We start from the raw sequence: 20,516 nt of genomic DNA, 5'->3' as shown, positions 1-20,516 counted from the left end.
GAAATGTTTTCCTCAAAAAATAATTTCTTTACGACTGAAGAAAGAAAGACATGAACATCTTGGATGACAAGGGGGTGAGTACATTATCTGTAAATTTTTGTTCTGAAAGTGAACTAATCCCTTAAAGAAGAAAACGAGATGGGAGTTTTTCGACATACTGTACCCTAACTGTATTGACCTGGATTACACAGACTACGCATGCGCATGTGCATCGCAGAGACTAGACAAGCATTTGGGGTTAAAAAGTATATAAATTTTAAAAATGACCCTTTTTCCTCGGCTGGGATCGTTTAGAGCCCTTTGAAGCTGCATTTAAACTGCATTTTGGAAGTTTGAATTTGGGGGCACCATTGTCCACTATATGGAGATAATTCCTGAAATGTTTTCCTCAAGAAACATAATTTCTTTATGACTGAAGAAAGACATGAACATCTTGCATGACAAAGGGGTGAGTAAATTATCTGTACATTTTTATTCTGGAAGTGACCTTATCCTTTAAGGATGGATTTATTCCTTACAAACATGTGGCTTTTCACCTCTCAAGATGTTTAATTGATGAACTGAAGTGGTGTGGATTATTGTGCTGTTTTTATCAGCTGTTTGGACTCTCATTTTGACAGCACCCATTCACTGCAGAGGATCCATTGGTGAGCAAGTGATGCGATGCTACAAACTCATCTACATCTTGGATAAGTACATTGTTTTTTGGGTGAGCTATTCTTTTAACTGTATGCTTGAGCATTGTTCCGTAGAAGAAACAACCGTGAAGGTGAGTAAATCATTACTTTTTTATTTTAGGATGAACTATTCCTTACATTCCCAAAGGCCACGATTGACTGCATATGATGCAGTTGAGATCACATGACACTGGCTACTTTCCTGTTGCTGTTGCCGAGGTGATGAACTCTGACAATAAACAATCATCAACACTGTTACAATGTTACTATTCTAAGTTCCTTAAACACTTCATATGCTTTGATTATAGAAATGTTTAATTGCATTGTTATTTTAACAGTATATTGTTATTTGCTTTTGAACTTATGAACTTGCTCGGTAAACAAGCTGATATGTACTAATTGCTTCACATGTTGGCAGTTTTTCGCTTTGAGCTGTGATTGGCAGAGAGCTGAAATAACTCTCACATTCTACAACACACTTAAATTTCACACCTGACAACTCATTTACACTGAGATGAGAGAGAATGTCTGTGTGTGTGTGTGGTTTGTGTTTGTGTGTGAGAGAGTAGAGAGAGAAGGAAAACACACACTTGCATGTACATATGCACCTCCGCAACAGCTGACTGACTGCACAGACACCAGAGGAACGTCAGACAGACAGTGAGAGACAGACAGACATGGGAGAGAAGTGAGGGATACTGAAGGAGGGCAGAACAAGCCAAAGAACAGAAGAAAAAGGCATTGGAGTGACAGGTCAGTTTTGCTTTTCTTTTCATTTCTGAGTAGTTGACAAAAAGTGTAAATTTTAGGTGCTGCAATGCATGTTTATTTTTTTAAACCACTTTTTGCACCCCACTTATGCGAAATGGTTGTGCTGTGTGACAGTGGCTTTTTTTAAGTACAAAAAGACCATTCTCAGTTAATATGACAAAATCAGCATGCATAAATAAAAAATAATAATAATAATAATTGAAAATAGTTTTGGATGCATATCACTGTTTAACATGTCAACTATCCATATGCTGTAGTATAGTGTTAGCCTGATTTATTGGATAGTGTTGCATGTGAGTACAGGGTACATGCAGTTTTACACTCTAAGGAAATTTGCATTTAATAAATAAAATAAGTTAATTTGGGATGCGTGCTCACTGCATTTTGCATGTGCTACTTTGCAAAAACAAACAGCTTTGATTATATGAGTTATAGTGTATTTTTAGCTCACACAAAAAGCTTGATCAATAGATCGATGCTAAAATTATGTTTTCGTTCTTTAATAAAAATAGAGAACATTCACAGTAACAAAAATGCTATACATTTTGAGGTTTATGAGTTTAGTTTTGATATGCTTTTCTTCCGTATGTGTATTTTTGTATGCATGTTTTTTTTTCCCCATGCAGTTTAATTGCAATTTTGTGTGTATTGAATATAATATGTATTGAAACTAAATTTGTATCATGGTCAGAAATTAACTATATTAGTCATTTACCATATGTGACCCTGGACCACAAAACCAGATGTAAGTAGCACCAGCAACAGTACATTGTATGGGTCAAAATTATCGATTTTTCTTTTAATGCTAAAAATCATTAGGATATTAAGTAAAGATCAAGTTCAATGAAGATATTTTGTAAACTTCCTACCATAAATATATCATAACTTAAATTTTGATAAGTAATATGCATTGCTAAGAACTTAATTTAGACTACTTTAAAGGCGATTTTCTCAATATTTAGATTTTTTTTGCACCCTATTTCAAAAAAATTGGCCCTTTTGACTCGTTTTGTGGTCCAGGGTCAGAATATATAAAATTGCTCTTAACAATTTCAAAATATTTGATTCTAGGTTCTATTTATGGGTTTTCGGTTTTTCAGTTCTGTAGTGATCATTTTAAATAACTGATTAAAAATAAAAATTTAAAAGTACATACTAGTACATTAGCTTTTGTACTTCATAGTGCCACTCAAGTTACAGCTTTGCACCTTTTTTTCTGAGAGTGTTGTAAGTATTTGACACAGTGGGCATTGTGTTAGAACAACATGTGCTCTCATAAATAGAAAATCACTTCCAGGGGGCAAATATTACCCCTCTAAAATCCATTTTGTATTCTGTTATGTATTTTGCACAGAGCGTGTGTGTTACAAAATGTGTGTGTAAGACGACCCACCAGCTTGTGTTTATTTGGAGTCTCTCGGCTGCTGGATGGAATTCTGGGGTGGGGGTGAATTCTATTTCTGACCCCAGATTCCAGTAGCATCACACACACAATCACGCACATAGACACACCCTTACAGTATGCTCATAAACACGTGCATTAAATGCATTTGCAACATGAAAATACAGTGATTTTGGCTATTTTGGTTGATTTTGCTTAGTTTCCGAGAGCCTTTGGTTTCTGGATTTCTGTCATTGTTAATCGTTTTAAACTAACAGCACATTTCAGAGATGTTTAACATCAGAACTGTCTATATCCAGTTGCAGTCTCACATGCAACGAGTCCCCAGAGTGATTCACATAGACAGTTGCATGCTCTGGATCACGGCCAGAAACTCACCCAGTTCCTTTTTATCAGCCAGACTTTTTTTAAGCAGTGCAAATACATTAGGTATTTGTCATTTTATTTGTAAATAGTTATGCAAGTCTTAAACCTATACTCTCTAGCAGTGGCTTTTTATACTTCAAATGACTCTTTTTACCAGTCTATGAATTTGCAGAACTACTTAGGTCTTTTTTAATTGCAGTGATTTGTGGACTACAATTTGCGAACCACTGCATTACAGACAAGGTATTTTTATCAAGCAGGCTGCAGGACTTGTTCCTGTTGTCATTTACTATTTTGCGTCCTGTTGCCAAGTGTTTTCAGACATTAAACCACAGCAAGTGTAATTCCTCACCATTTTAGTCTTTCACACAGGGCCATGTGGGTTTGGATTTTGTTTTCCCTTCATAAAAAAAGCCTTCATTTAAAAACTGCATGTTGTGTTTACTTGTGTTATCTTTGATTAATATTTAAATTTCTTTGATGATCTGAAACATTAAAGAGTGACAAACATGCAAAAAAATAAAACATCAGGAAGGGGGCCAACACTTTTTCACACCGCTGTATATGCTAAAGCATGCTTCATTTTCACAAGTGTATTTATCAGTTGAGACTGAAGTCTCCATTCTAAGTAACACAACTAAAATGCTAGCTATTGTTATTTGACATGAGGCCAAATGAAGTAGCTTGACAGGTAAATTGTTTTCCTTTTCAAGAGCATCTACACTTCTTAGTGCTGTTTGCCAAGTCTAGCATCACTAACACTATAGTTGCTCATACTAATTTGAACAAACGTTTTAAAACTGCAGCATGTAATTCATCCTGCATTATGTCAAAACGAGAACATGGAAACGTGCAAATGTGCAGAAGGTTCAAAAGCTTGTGAAACGCTGCAGCCGAGCAGCCGTCTGTTTGCCGTGAAGCCTCTCGGAGGATTGTGGGAACAAATGAGCAAACAAACCCAGATGCCCCTGAATTAATGTCACCCGATGTCAAGACGGGTTCTGATAGTTCAGGGGGTGACAACAAGTAAAAGTAGGGCAACAGCGGCTTGAGGCTGGTGCACCAAGTAGAAACTGGGCCTGACGGACAACTTTGGACGTGTGCTGAGTAGTGCACTGCATTTATAGTGAATAACATGAAGCATGCAGATCCCTCCTTAGTTACTTACATGTAATCAGACTGGTTTAACTGTCTCTTTTGCAGCCAGCTGCAACCATGGCGGACCCTCCAACAAGCCCACCTGAGGATATCAACAAAATCAGCTTTTGGATGGTAAGAAAAAGGCTGTTCCAAAGTCTAGTGAGCTGCCTCCCTACATAGGCAGCATCACGGCTGAGCTAAATTGAATTCAATGTCCAATTAAACTCAATTATCTGTAGAGCTGATTTACAGCTGAAATGGAATTAGTTTTGCAATCGATTAATTTTACAATATTAACATTGTTGTTTTCTTGTTCATTACTGTGAAGCTGTTTTGAACTTTCTGTATTGTATAAAGCATTACAGGTGCATCTCAATAAATTAGAATGTCATGGAAAAGTTCAATTATTTCAGTAATTTAGCTCAAATTGTGAAACTCGTGTATTAAATAAATTAAATGAACACAGACTTACTGTAAGTAGTTTAAGTCTTTGGTTCTTTTAATTGTGATGATTTGGCTAACATTTAACAAAAACCCACCAATTCACTATCTCAACAAATTTGAATACTTCATAAGACCAATAAAAAAAAAAACATTTTTAGTGAATTGTTGGCCTTCTGGAAAGTATGTTTGTTTACTGTATATGTACTCAATACTTGGTAGGGGCTCCTTTCGCTTTAATTACTGCCTCAATCCGGTGTGGCATGGAGGTGATCAGTCTGTGGCACTGCTGAGGTGGTATGGAAGCCCAGGTTTCTTTGACAGTGGCCTTCAGCTCATCTGCATTTTTTGGTCTCTTGTTTCTCATTTTCCTCTTGACAATACCCCATAGATTCTCAGGCCTGGTGAGTTTGCTGGCCAGTCAAGCACACCAACACCATGGTCATTTAACCAACTTTTGGTGCTTTTGGCAGTGTGGGCAGGTGCCAAATCCTGCTGGAAAATGAAATCAGCATCTTTGAAAAGCTGGTCAGCACAAGGAAACATGAAGTGCTCTAAAATTGCACACAGTGGACCAACAGCAGCAGATGACATTGCACCCCAAATCATCACAGACTGTGGAAACTTAACACTGGACCTCAAGCAACTTGGGCTATGAGCTTCTCCGCCCTTCCTCCAGACTCTAGGACCTTGGTTCTAAAATGAAATACAAAACTTGCTCTCATCTGAAAAGAGAATTTTGGACCACTGGGCAACGGTCCATTTCTTCTTATATTCAGTCCAGGTAAGACGCCTCTGACGTTGTCTGTGGTTCAGGAGTGGCTTAACAAGAGGAATGCGACAACTGTAGCCAAATTCCTGACACGTCTGTGTGGTGCCTCTTGATGCCTTGACCCCAGTCTCAGTCCATTCCTTTTGAAGTTCACCCAAATTCTCGATTTTGCTTGACAAGCCTCTCAAGGCTGCGGTTCTCTCGGTTGGTTGTGCATCTTTTTCTTCCACTATTTTTCCTTCCACTCAACTTTCTGTTAACATGCTTGGATACAGCACTCTGTGAACAGCCACCTTCTTTGGCAATGAATGTTTGTGTCTTACCCTCCTTGTGTGAAGGGTGTCAATGATTGTCTTCTGGACAACTGTCAGATCAACAGTCTTCCCCATGATTGTGTAGCCGAGTGAACCAAACTGAGAGACCATTTTGAAGGCTCAGGAAACCTTTGCAGGTGTTTTGAGTTGATTAGCTGATTGGTATGTCACCATATTCTAATTTGTTGAGATTGTTGAGAATTGGGGGGTTTTGTTAAATGTGAGCTAAAGCATCACAATTAAAAGAACCAAAGACTTAAACTACTTCAATCTCTGTGCATTGAATTTATTTAATACACACGTTTCACAATTTGAGTTGAATTACTGAAATAAGTTAACTTCTCTACAACATTCAAATTTATTGAGATGCACCTGTATATGAAAAAAAACTTGACTTGAAACCGAGCAAAAATACTACACATAGTTCAAGATTCACTATACGTTCTTGTCTCTTAGCCAGGAAATTACATGCGGACAGTACAGAGGACATCAGAGTCGTACCAGGCTTGCAAAGACATCATCGCATGTATGAAGGACAGGGCTCATGTGGAGCGACAGTACGCCCGTCAGCTGACCGAATGGAGCAACAAGTGGAAATCAATCACTGAGACTCGTGAGTGTCAAAAACATATCCTCACTCTGAGTTTTTACACTCACCAGCTACATTAAACAATAATGATGCCATTGTGTTAAATGATTGTTTTTTTATCACTGAGTAGCTCCACCCACAGTCCAATCTCATTGATCCAGAATCCTGCTCCACGTAGAAATTTAAGAAGCATTACATTATCAAAGCCTGTTTTCACCACTATATACATTTACATATAGGATACATTTTTTTTTTAATTTTTTGTTGCAGTTCTGACTTTTTTTTTTTTTTTTTGAGAATTGCATGATATTGCGAGTTAAAAAAGAATTGAGAAAATTATTTTGTAATAAGAAAAAAAGTCAGAATTGCAAGAAAAAAATAAACTCAGAATTGTATGGAAGCCAGTTTCCGCCACTGAATAAATTACGAGTTTGTATCGTGCAATCCTGAGAAAAAAAAGTCAGAATTGTGAGATAAGTCACAATAACCTTTTTTAATTTTTTATTCAGTGGCAGTTTTTCAGGACTCTTTGGTGAATAAAAAAGAGTTTAAAAAAGTGATTCAAATGCTGTTCTTCTGAACCTTCTATTCATCAAAGAAGCCTGAAAAAATTCTACTCAACTTTTCAAAATAATAATAATAAATGTTTTTTGAACAGCAAATAAGAATATTAGAATGATTTCTGGAGGATCGTGTGACTGAAGTAATGATGCTAGAAATTCAGCTTTGAAGTCACAGGAATAAATTACATTTTAAAATATATTCAAATAGAAAACAGTTATTTTAAATAATTTAATTTAATTTTTGCTGTACTTTGGATCAAATAAATGCAGGCTTGATTAGCATAAGAGACTTTTATCTGTATTTTTTAAAGATTTTTAAATAACTTTTTTGAGCTGTAAATGGTATTCTGATTTATGTTAAAAAGAGAAATCCAATTTATTAAATTAAACAATTTTGAACATGGCTGGAAATTGCGTAATTATTTGCTTTAATCTGAAGATTCTGTTATCATCAACAGTACCCCTGTATTTTACCCATATGACTTTTATGTAAAGTTGCTATTTTACATACTAATAAAATTCACTGGCCATCAAGTTCAATTGCAGTTGTGTTCAGTGTAATGTAACTGGATAAAAGTCTTTGTAACTGATCTGATTTTCACTGCTGTGTGTGTTTGTCTCTCAGGGCCGCTGTATGGGTCTCTCATGCGGGCCTGGCAGTGCTTTTTCTCATCCACCGAGCGTCTGACTACCCTTCACACGTCAATCTCCCAGTCGCTGGTTTCTGAAGACGGCGAGCGCATTCACTCGTGGCAGAAGGAGACGTTTCCACGGAAAATGTTCTGCGGATTCAAAGAGTCACATGACCTTGCGACGGCCTTCTCGCGTGCTCAGAAGCCCTGGGACAAACGATTAAAGAAGGTAGATGTATGCTGACAGTCATTTAATCACTAGTTACCAGGTGTTAATCAACTAAACTGAGGAAAAACCACTGGTCAGTTCTGAGATTCTTTCTGAATAATGGAAATAAAACATCCAAAACACATTTAAAAATGCAGTAAGTGATTTGTGAGAAACGCTGATGAAAGTAAATCTTCCACCGAGCATCAAAACACACTTTTAGCCAATCAGCAGTGAGGGAACTGTCCATTGATGGGGGAGGTGCCTGTTGCATAGCATGTTTGTGAATTTGGGGGTGGAGCTATTAAGATAGGGGTGTGGTTCTTTTAATTAGGGGCGTGTTTGTTTTGGTCATTTCAAATATCAAGAAATTGCTTACTGCACCTTTTACGTTTAATTTTATTACATGCTATCTGTTTAGATAAAAGGTCAAATCTGTTTTTTTGCAACTGTAAGTGTTTATTTTATTGCAACAGTTTTATTAATTACAGTTTTTTATTATAATTTTATACCTGCACTACCAGTCAAAAGATTTTTTAAGTTTTTCCAAGAGGCTCACCAAGCCTGCATTTATTTGATCCAAAATACAGCAAAAGCAGTAATAATGTGAAATATTTTTGCTATTTAAAATAACTGTTTTCTATTTGAATATATTTTAAAATGTAATTTATTCCTGTGATCAAAGCTAGATTTTAGCATCATTACTCCAGTCTTCAGTGTCACTTAATTCTTCAGAAATCATTCTAATATGCTGATTTGCTGTTTCAAGAATGATGTATTATTATTATTATTATTATTATTATTATTATTATCATTATCAATATTAAAACAGTTGAGTAATTTTTTCAGGACTCTTTAATGAATAGAAAGAGTTTAAAAAGAGCCATTCAAACGCTTGGAGTCAGTATAATTTTCTATTCATCAAAGAAACCTGAAAAAAAATCTACTCGGCTGTTTTCAACATAACAATAATAAGTGATAATATTGGATCGCTTTCTGAAGGATCATGTGACTGGATTAATGATGCTAAAAATTCAGTTTTGAAATCACAGGAATAAATTACATTTTAAAATATATTCAAATATTCAAATAGAACACAGTTATTTTAAATAGTGAAATTTTACTGTTTTGCTGTACTTTGGAACAAATAAATGCAGGCTTCAAAGAAATGTACAGATTTCTGACCTGGAAATGTATGCAAATAATTTGTGCATTTGTAATGAGATAATTCATCATTGGCATATTTAAACATAAAATATACGAAAACATGTTTTATATATATTCACTTCGTATACTTGAATGAGAGTCTTATAGAGAGAAGATAAAGTAGTATTTTCAGTGCATAACATTCAGTAGCATAACTGAGAGCTGAATAGAACATGAAAAGCACTACATGATACTAATAATAAATCTTTGTGTCTGCATTAGCTGGAAAAGGCTCGTGCGGTGTATCATAAGTCATGTCAGAGAGAGCAGAGCGCTCAGGAAAAAGAGAATCAAGCCAAACACAACGCCAAACTGAACGAGAGCAAACTGTCCAAGATCCAGCAGGCCAGAGAGAAAGCCACGCAGGAGCGCAGCAAGGTCCGTCAGAGATCAGACTTCATAAACAAATACTAGTTACGGTTGTGACTTAATGAATTTGTGTGTTTTTGCAGGCACGTGATCGTTACGAGAAGGTTCTAGAGGACGTCACTGGATTTGCGCCACGATACATGGAGGAAATGGAGTCTGTGTTCGACCAATCACAGGAGGAGGAGAGGAAGAGGATCAGCTTCCTGAAGCAGGCCTTCCTGTCCATTCACAGACACCTTGACATTACCAACAACGAGAGGTTTAAAATGCAAACAAGCATTTGATTCAAATATTATTTGAGCTGCGTTAAAAAGGTTATGTAGACTATTAAAATTATTACACTTTAGAACCTTTTAACGGTAGAAAACAAATAAAATATTTCAGTTAATTTAATTGCAGTAGATAATATGTGTACATATATAGGGTTATTATAGTTACTAAAACCATAAAAAGTTTATTACTTTGAATAAAATAAACATTAACTGTAATAAATGTGAATTATGAATAAACTTATTTTCATTCACTTATTTTATTTTTAGATACTTGCGTTTAGTACTTGAAGTACTGAAATAACTAAATCTAAATAACCTAAAAGTAATAATAACTAGATTTTTTTTAAAAAAGAAAAAACTTTAAAAAACTTTAACTTAAAATATAAAAATAAAATAATTTTATCTAATTCAAAATATTACTAATATACACTAATATGTCAAAAGTTTTTGAACAGTAACATATTTAATGTTTTTTAAAGAAGTCTTATCTGCTCACCAAGCCTGCATTTATTTGTACATAAAGTACAGCAAAAGCAGTAAAAATGTAAAATATTTTTACTATTTAAAATGACTTTTTCTATGTGAATATATTTTAAAATGTAATTTATTCCTGTGATCAAAGCTACATTTTCAGCATGATTACTCCAGTCTTCAGTGTCACATGATCCTTCAGAAATCTAATATGCTGATTTGCTGTTCAAGAAACATTTTTATTATTATTATTATTATTAATATTTAAAACAGTTGAGTATATTTTTATTTAGCAAAGATGCTTTAAATTGATCAAAAATGATGATAAATACATTTATAATGTTTTAATGTTACAAAGGATTTCTATTTAAGATAAATGCTGTTATTCTGAACTTACTATTCATCCACGAAACCTGAAAAAATTCTACACAGCTGTTTTCAACATTATAAAAATAATAAATGTTTTTAGCAGCAAATCAGCATATTAGAATGATTTCTGAAGACTGGAGTAATGATGCTGAAAATTCAGCTTTTTAATTCAAAGGAATAAATTACATTTTAAAATATATTCAAATAGAAACCAGTTATTTTAAATAGTAAAAATATTTCAAAATTGTACTGTTTTTGCTGTACTTTGGATCAAATAAATGCAGGATTGGTGAGCAGAAGAGACTTCTTTGAAAAACATTAAAAATGTTTTTTAAAACATTCGACTGGTAGTGTATATATTCTTTAAATGCATTAAAGAATATATACATGCATAAGATGCAAGTTTGGTAGTAAAACATTTTAGTAAAAAAAAAAATTAGTATTACAGTATTTAACATTTGTATTAGCTGCAGTTTTGTTTACTGTCATGTGTTTTCATTTGTATTCTGTGTGTTTCAGTATTAAAGCAGTGTACAGTGAACTGCATCACACACTCATGTCCATCAGTGAACCGGATGATCTCCGCTGGTGGAAGAACAACCATGGGCCGGGCATGCCGACGGACTGGCCCAAAATAGAGGTGTGTGTGGTTAAAACTATCCTTATTATCTTGGATTATTTTGTGCCACAAACAGTCGTAATGTAGTGTTGCATGACTCTCTGAGCTTTAAAACAAGTAAACAAGTCTATTTTCTTAATTGCTATTTATTGCATTTTTGTCTTGTAATCTCGACTATGTGTGTTTGTTGTTGGTGCAGGACTGGAACCCACCGATTAAAAGGCAGAAACCAGGAAAGAAACCAAAAACACACAAAGGAACCGAGGAGAAGGCGTAAGCACAAACACACACACACATGCATTAAAGTGCCTTTACATGTATATTTAAACAAATATTAACATTTAACTATAGGAAAAATATGTATTTTTTCATGCACAACTAGTGTTTAGAGATTTTTTTTAAGTTTTTTTTTTTTTTACTGTTTCAATGTATTTTGCTTCCATTACTTGTCTACTTCCAGACTACTAGAAAGTACAAAATACACATTTTTTATTTATTTTACAGTTCTTTTATTATTTTATTATACTTTTACTATTTGCATCTATAGATTACAATTACAATACATACTGTATATTTAAAAGCCGTTTTCTCAAAATGAGTCAGAAATCTTTACTTACAGTTGATGTCAAAAGTTTACATACACCTTACAGAATCTGCAAAATGTTAATTATTTTACCAAAATAAGAGGGATCATACAAAATGCATGCTATTTTTTATTTAGTACTGACCTGAATAAAATATTTCACATACAAGATGTTTACATGTAGTCCACAAGAGAAAATAATAGTTGAATTTAAAAAATGACCCTGTTCAAAAGTTTACATACACTTGATTCTTAATACTGTGATGTTACCTGAATGATCCACACGTGTTTTTTTTTTTTTTTTTGTTTTTGTTGTTTAGTGATAGTTGTTCATGAGACCCTTGTTTGTCCTGAACAGTTAAACTGCCTGCTGTTCTTCAGAAAAACCCTTAAGGTCCCACAAATTCTTTGGTTTTTCATCATTTTTGTGTATTTGAACCCTTTCCAACGAGTGTATGATTTTGAGATCCATTTTTTCACACTGAGTACAACTGAGGGACTCATATGCAACTATTTTAGAAGGTTCAAATGCTCACTGATGCTCCAGAAGAAAAAATGCATTAAGAGTCATTCACAAAAATGTTAAAAAACTAAAGAATTTGTGGAACCTGAAGGATTTTTCTGAAGAACAGCGCATAGATTAACTGTTCAGGACAAACAAGGGACTCATGGGGAACAACTATCACTAAACAAAAAAACACAGCTGTGGATAATTCAGGTAACAACACAGTATTAAAAATCAATTGTACGTAAACTTTTGAACAGGGTCATTTTTATAAACTCAGCTATTATTTTCTCTTGTGGACTATATGTTAAAGTCTTTCACGTGAAATATCTTATTCAGGTCAGTACTAAATAAAAAATAACATGCATTTTGTATGATCCCTCTTATTTTGATAAAATAATTAACATTTTGCAGATTCTCTAAGGTGTATGTAAACTTTTGACTTCAACTGTACATACACTAGAATTTATTTATTTTTATGCTCTTAATGTTTTGACAGAGCGGTGTAAATGTATTGTTTTCTGGCTGTTGACAGTATTTTCAGATTTATGGAGTGATAAAAACAAATATCTTGAGGATATCCAAGAACGTTAAACCTGGCTCTGAAAATGCATGCACATTTATGCATATTTAATTAGATAATGGCTATTTAAACATAACATTTCAGAAAGCTGAGAATTGCCTTAATGTATGCGATTAATCAACTGGCAAAGTGTACATATTAGTTAAAACGTCTGTCCTATTCACCTGTAATGTTCTGCCTTAACTAGAGTTTTTGCACGCAAAGTGCTCTATTAAAATGTCAAAGGTAATATTAATTAAATCAAGTTAATTAGAAGGAATCAGATTAGGAAATGAAATGTGTAAGTATTGAGCAGCAGCTCAATTAGAGCGGCGAGTCTCTTCGGGTTTCTTTCTGTCTGCGTCTCGGCTGAGCTGATTGAGGCTGGATGAGGACTGATTGTGAGCTGCAGTCACAGAGGTGAAGTGTGTCATTTGACGAAATGTGCCGTCTACGCTGTTCAGTCCTGTGGCGTGGGATGCAGACCTTCAGTTCCACTCTGATCAGTGACCTGGAGGTGATTTCATCTGGACTAGTCCAAAATGTTTTTGCACAAAATGCATTAAAAATGCAAAATGACAGTGTTTGCAGTGGTGTATAAAGTACCTAAAAGCCATACTTAAGTACAAGTACAGATATAAGTTACTTTGGTAGAAGGTAGAAGTCACAGTTTAGAAGTATTGACAGTAAAAATACAAGTAAATGGAAAAGAAGTAAATAAAATGTTCATACACCGCTTGAGTAGCAAGATTGTGTTCAGTTTTATCTCTTACTTCCATTTTGTATTTTTGGGTAAGAATAAGAAGCACTTCTCGGTACTTAGTGTCTTTCATTCCAACATAAAACATTTTGGAAACTGCATTTGATATTGCATTAAGATGTATTTAACAGTTTAATGTATCTCAGAGGGCTAAAAGCTAAAACTATTCAAAATAATTTTATCTAACTGGAATAAAATAAAATAAAATAAAAATATTAGATGGTACAGTTAAGCTTGGAAAACATAAACAAAAATGTTTTTTTTTTTTTTTTAGATTTAGTTTAATAAAACCATTTAAATTTATTAATGACCAAAAATGTTCATATTAGTTTTCCAAGATTTATGTTTTTCCATGTAATATTTATATTTTATTCAAGCTTTATTTCAGTTAACAAAATATCTAATAAAAAAAAATAAAATATAAAAATATATAAAATAAAAAATATATAAAATATATAAAATAAAATATCTAAGCATAAGTATTTTTGCGGAATTTGAGAAGTGAAAAAATGTACAATAATCTACAATAATTGGCGTTATTTAACATCACTGAATTTAAATTATGAAATTAAAAGTAATTTTAAAACTATAATTTGATGTAAAAATATGTAATTTATATAACAAAAAAGGAAAATGCACAGATGAATTAAAGTAAGCTTTTTAATTATATTTTAAGGTCAGATCTGTTTAATTGTCACAAAAATAATGTTGTTTACACCTTCATACACATATTAACCCCTCAGTGTAGTTTTTTTTTAACTAAAGCTAAAACTATTACAATATTTTTATCTAACTGTATAAATAAAATAAAATAAATATATTAGATGGTACAGTTAAGCTTGGAAAACATAAACAAAAATGTTAGTAATTTTTTTTTAGATTTAGTTTAATAAAACAAGTTAAAATTATTCATTAAAATGACCAAAAACATTTATGTTTTCATGTAACATTTATATTTTACTCAAGCTTTATTTCAATTAACAAAATATTTTTAATATTTATTCATACACAATTCTGAACATAAGTATTTTTGAGGAATTTTTGAGGAAACTTATTTCTATAACAAAAATTTTTTTTTTTTTTTTTTTTTTTTAGATTTAGTTAGTAAAACTGACCAAATGTTAAACAATAAAATAAAATGACCAAAAATGTTCATATGAGTTTTCCAAGTTTATGTTTTTCCATGTATTAATAAACATATTTTAAATATTTTATTTATATACAATTCTATTTCAATTCTAAATAAAATTTTTGCGGCATTTCAGAACTGAAAAATTGGAAACATCTAAAATATCTGCCATTATTTAGCATCACTAAATTTTCCTACAAAACACATTTCTATGGGCCCAAAGTTGGTTTAGTCGTCTTCCTCCGGTGTGTTTTTGGTTGAGCTCCAGCTCTGATCTCTTCCAGTGTTTTTCTGTTGTCTGGCGCGGTTTGAGGACTGTAACTCCTTTAGGCATGATGGACTCCCTTAAAACAGCTTCTCTTATACGGACACTTGGTTTTGGAGGGCAGCCAGTCCTGGACAGATTCACATTTGTGAATGTCACCTTTTTAATGAAGGTCTAAGCTGTGCTTCAAGGTATAGTCAATGCCAGCAGCTGTAAGTGGTTTTTAGTGGGTTGAATGAACGCTTTTGAGGAAGAACTAATCAGTGTTTGAGAGATTTCATTTAGTGTTGTTTTGTTTGATGCATTTTTAGTAGCAAGAAAAACAAGTTTGCTGGTTCACAGATGTTTCTGCTGATCAAAAAAACTCTGGTGTCTTGGCTAGAGATCTCAACAAAGGCTCAAACTGTTCAATTTACTAGAGTACAACAGTCGTGGATTTCATCAAACATTCCGAGAACATGTGCAATGTGTAGATCATTAAAATATTTCTGTAATAAAATGAGCCTGTTTTTAGAAATCTTTTACATGACAAACACATTTTACACCCAAATTCTAATTTTTCTTATTAGGTTATACACAGAAGTCAACCTTTAAAGTGAATCAAAACTTTTCATCAAAGTTGTCCTAGACCAATACCCGTTCTTGTCTTAACTTTTTTGATCCACTTTAAGTAATTTTACAACTATAACGTGATATAAAAATATGACATTTATATAACTAAAAAGGAAAATACCCAGATGCTTTTATGTAATTAGCATTTTAAGGTGAGATATATTTAATTTAATATTTGATTTAACTGAAGCTAAAACTATTTAAAATAATTTTATCTAACTGAAATAAAGCTAAAATAAAATAAAATATAAATAGTTAAGCTTTGAAAACAAACAGAAATTTTTATTTTATTTATTTGTTTTAGATTTAGTTTAATAAGTAAAAATCATTGATTAAAATTACCAAGAATGTTCATATTAGTTTTCCAAGGTTATGTTTTTCCTTGTAATATTTATATTTTATTCAAGCTTTATTTCAGTTAACAAAATATTTTAAAATAATTTATTCACAGCGTTTTTAAATATTTCTTTATATTAATTGATCTTCTGCTCACCAAGGCTGCATTTATTTGACCAAAAATACAGTAAAAACAGAAATATTCATAAATATTATTACAATTCAAAATAGCTGCTTTGTATTTGACTTTTTTTTTTTAAATTACATTTATTTCTGGGAGGCAAAGCTGAATTTTTTTAGCATCATTATCAGTCTTCAGTGTCACATGATTCTTCAGAAATCACTCCTCAAATGTTTAGAAACATTATTCTTTCACTTTTAATCAATTTAATGCATCTTTTCTGAATAAAATTCTGTTAAACATTATTTTCTTACAAAAATATATATTTTTTAAATCATACAAACCTTGAAAAGACTTAAAAAGTGTTTTAAGTGAAAACATTAATTCATGAAGATGCTAATGTACTTTTTTGTGTGTATAAATTATTTTTAAAAATGTGTTAATTGAAATAAAGCTTAAATCTATAAATATTAGATGGTAAAACATAAACTTGGAAAACTCCATTTTTGGTAGTTTTGTTAATCATTTTTTAACTATTACCTGAACTATTAACTATTTAACTAAAACTATGGGGAAAAAACATTTTCTTTAACTGAAATAAACTTGAAATAAAATATAAATATTCAATACTTAGAAAACTTAAAAATTGAAAATTTTATTTTTTTAAGATAATGCAAAATATTAATAAATACTATAATAGTACATAATTAGTAATACAACGTTACATGTTTTTCCATGTAATAATGTATTTATACATTATTTAAAAAAAATAATATTTAAAAAAACAAGTTACTTCTGCTCACCAAGGCTGCATTTATTTGACCAAAAATAGAGTAAAAACAGTAATATTCTGAATTATTATTACAATTTAAAATAGCTGCTTTGTATTTGAATTTTTATAGTTTTTTTTTTAAGTGTCTTCTGCTCACCAAGGCTTTTTGTTTGATCAAAAATACAGTAAAAAACAGTAATATTCTAAATCATTATTACAATTCAAAATAGCTGTTGTGTATTTGATTTTAGAATTTCTATACAGTTTTTTTTAAAGATTTTTTTATATATATATTTGAAAAAAAATGTGTCTTCCGCTCGCCAAGGCTGCATTTATTTGACCAAAAATAGAGTAAAAACAGTAATATTCTGAAATATTATTACAATTCAAAATAGCTGTTTTGTATGTGAATGTTTGAGTTTTTATACAGTTTTAAAAATATATATATATATTTTTGAAAAGAAAAAAAAAATAGTGTCTTCTGCTCACCAAGGCTGCATTCATTTGACCAAAAATAGAGTAAAAACAGTAATATTCTGAATTATTATTACAATTTAAAATAGCTGCTTTGTATTTGAATTTTTATAGTTTTTTTTTAAGTGTCTTCTGCTCACCAAGGCTTTTTGTTTGATCAAAAATACAGTAAAAAACAGTAATATTCTAAATCATTATTACAATTCAAAATAGCTGTTTTGTATGTGAATGTTTGAGTTTTTATACAGTTTTAAAAATATATATATATTTTTGAAAAAAAAAAATAGTGTCTTCTGCTCACCAATGCTGCATTCATTTGACCAAAAATAGAGTAAAAACAGTAATATTCTGAATTATTATTACAATTTAAAATAGCTGCTTTGTATTTGAATTTTTATAGTTTTTTTTTTAAGTGTCTTCTGCTCACCAAGGCTTTTTGTTTGATCAAAAATACAGTAAAAAACAGTAATATTCTAAATCATTATTACAATTCAAAATAGCTGTTTTGTATGTGAATGTTTGAGTTTTTATACAATTTTAAAAATATATATATATTTTTGAAAAGAAAAAAAAATAGTGTCTTCTGCTCACCAATGCTGCATTCATTTGACCAAAAATAGAGTAAAAACAGTAATATTCTGAGAAGTTGTTACAATTTTAATGAATCATTTTTTAACTATTAACTGAACTATTACCTATTTAACTAAAACAATTTTTAAAAAATTGAAATAAAATGTAAACATTAGATCCTTACAAAACGTACAAATTAAAAATGCAAGATAATGCAAAATAGTATATAAATAATACAACTCTTTTTCTGGCGCAGGGTGATGATTGGAGGAGTGCGTGTTCGAGCGCTTTACAACTACACTGGAGAGGAACCTGATGAACTTTCATTCAAAGCAGGTGATCATGTGGCGCTTCTGCAGTTCAGCTGTAATTCTGAGTGTGGAGCTGTGGAGCTAACAGGTGTGTCTGTCTCACAGGTGAGGAGTTCCTCAAAAAGGAGGAAGAGGACGATCAGGGCTGGTGCTGGGGTGTGAAGGAGGACGGAGTCGAGGGATTTTATCCGGCCAATTACGTGCTACCTGTCAAATGATGTCATGAATCGTCAATTAAGCACAACGATGCCTTTTTAAAGTTACGGTGGCCATCAAAAACGATATAAATGTGAATGTCATCGCATTAGAAATCGCCAAGAGCTTTTCTCAGAACTAACTTTTTCACTTTTATCTATTGTTTTGTCATTTAAGATGGACTTTTTTGCTTGAAAAGTGTGTTTGTGCTACATTTCTGTACATTTAAGTGATATTTGTGACCTTGGACAACAAAATCAGTCTTGAGTAGCAATAGCCAAAAATACATTGTATAGGCCAAAATTATCGATTTTTCTTTTATGTTAAAAACTCATTAGGATTTTAAGAACATGTTCCATGAAGACATTTTTTAAACTTCCTACCGTAAATATATCAAAACTTAATTTTTGATTAGTAATATGCATTGCTAAGAACTTCATTTGAACAACTTTAAAGGTGATTTTCTCGATGTTTTGATTTTTTTGCACCCTCAGATTCCAGATTTTCGAATAGTTGTATCTCGGCCAAATATTGTCCTATCTCAACAAACCATACATCAATGGAAAACATATTTATTCAACTTTCAGACTGGTTTTGTAGTCCCGGGTCACATTTAGTTTGATTTTTTATCTAATGCAATGACATCAGACATTTTTAAGTGTCCAAATACTTATGGTCCGCCAAATCTTTGGTTAAAAACAACTACAAGCAGTGTTTCTACAGACCAAAATGAAAATAAAACATGAATTCTCATTCATGAATCAAACCTTTACCTCTTTATTTAATAATTTAGGATGTCATTCATTTTAATTAACACATTTTTTCCCCTCCTATGCTTTTGGAAAACTTCCAAGAGAGCAGCAAATGATTCAGGCTGAGTCAAGAAACGCCCTCTTTGTAATTTATATATTGCTTAATGAGGGGTTGTACAAAAACCAGTAGGAACTTGTTAGAAAGATTACGGGGCACGGGAGAAACAGCCTCCATTATCATCAGAGCAAAATCCAAATTATATTTCACCTACAGGAATCGGCACCTGGACTGAATCAAACCATTGCCTTTCAGTGCACTGACCACTTGATTATCAGCTCTGACACACAACACTGCAACGTCCAGGACCGAACCGGCAGAGGAGGAATTTTAACAGGTATCCGGATAAACAACAAGGAACAGGTGCGTAACTATAGCAACCAGTCATAAATCCTGGAATGACAGGGACCTCTGGTGGTGGATCCGAAATCACATCTCTCCATCTGTTTCAGTAATGCTTTCCACAGTGAAGAATAAAAATAATCAAAAGCTTGTCTGTTTAACTGTATGTTGAGCTTCAAAATGATTAGTTGCAATTAATCGATTTAAAATGAAAATTTATGTTTGCATCCTATGTGTGTGTGGTATTGTGTATATTTATTATGTATATATAAATACACACATATGTATGGGTCAAAGACGTTTAGATGTCCACGTCAAAAGAAACGTACAAAAGTGATTTTTATGTTAAATAAAGTGTCTACTTTTAAGTTTTTGGAGAATAAAAAAAAGTCAAAATTTGGTTGAAATAATGTTACATTGTCATTCAGTGTATTACAATATTTATGTAAAACTTCTAACAACATGCTTATTCTGACTTGTTAAAATATATAAACGAATAAGGGAGCATATTAAATTTTATTGTGTTTAACTGAGTAATTCTTACTGACAAATGGGCAAAACCTAGGATAGTGGCAAATTTAAAAAATGTAAAACGCTAATTAGTATTTGGGGTGAAAGAAATTACTCTTTTAATGTCATAAATTGATTTTTGTTGTAAATATGCCTAACGAGATTGTTACACTGAATGACATTTTAGTGGGTGTCTTCTTTAAATTAGGAAACAATGTATGATATTTATTTTTTCCTTAGAAAAACAAAAACAAAACTGCAATTAAATTAAACAGAAAACTTTTTATATTTTCTTGGAAAAACAACAACAATTTAAAGCAATATTACACTTATTGTTTTCATGCTTAAACCCTTTTTTGTCTTTGACCCAAAATTTGTTTTTATTTGTGTGTAAACATTTTTATATAGTTTATATATAATTATTTTACATATAAATCTAACATATTTTTCCTTAATATATACATGTATGTGTGTGTGT

At 32.1% G+C, this 20,516-nt stretch overlaps 1 protein-coding gene across 1 annotated transcript; it reads left to right on the top strand.

Annotated features, from left to right (window-relative positions):
* The first annotated feature begins 1,027 nt into the window (after window positions 1-1,027).
* On the top strand, window positions 1,028-19,129 carry LOC141300068 (protein kinase C and casein kinase substrate in neurons protein 3-like). The gene is made up of 10 exons (XM_073830371.1): window positions 1,028-1,430; window positions 4,420-4,488; window positions 6,340-6,496; window positions 7,661-7,896; window positions 9,304-9,459; window positions 9,534-9,709; window positions 11,082-11,202; window positions 11,381-11,454; window positions 18,127-18,206; window positions 18,287-19,129. Exons 2-10 carry the CDS (start codon window positions 4,432-4,434, stop codon window positions 18,397-18,399), a joined length of 1,170 nt encoding a protein of 389 aa, XP_073686472.1. The 5' UTR covers window positions 1,028-1,430; window positions 4,420-4,431; the 3' UTR covers window positions 18,400-19,129.
* The last annotated feature ends 1,387 nt before the right edge of the window (window positions 19,130-20,516 follow it).

This window comes from Garra rufa, chromosome 24, assembly GCF_049309525.1.
Source record: "Garra rufa chromosome 24, GarRuf1.0, whole genome shotgun sequence".
Taxonomy (NCBI): Eukaryota; Metazoa; Chordata; class Actinopteri; order Cypriniformes; family Cyprinidae; genus Garra; species Garra rufa.
This window is presented reverse-complemented; position numbering and strand designations above follow the sequence as displayed.

Bases quoted from the DNA above. Each gene is read 5' to 3' on its own strand.
- LOC141300068 (XM_073830371.1), top strand. From the start codon at position 4,432: ATGGCGGACCCTCCAACAAGCCCACCTGAGGATATCAACAAAATCAGC. The intron at 4,489-6,339 runs GTAAGAAAAAGG...CTTGTCTCTTAG, and splicing joins ACAAAATCAGCTTTTGGATG to CCAGGAAATTACATGCGGAC. The intron at 7,897-9,303 runs GTAGATGTATGC...TGTCTGCATTAG, and splicing joins GGGACAAACGATTAAAGAAG to CTGGAAAAGGCTCGTGCGGT.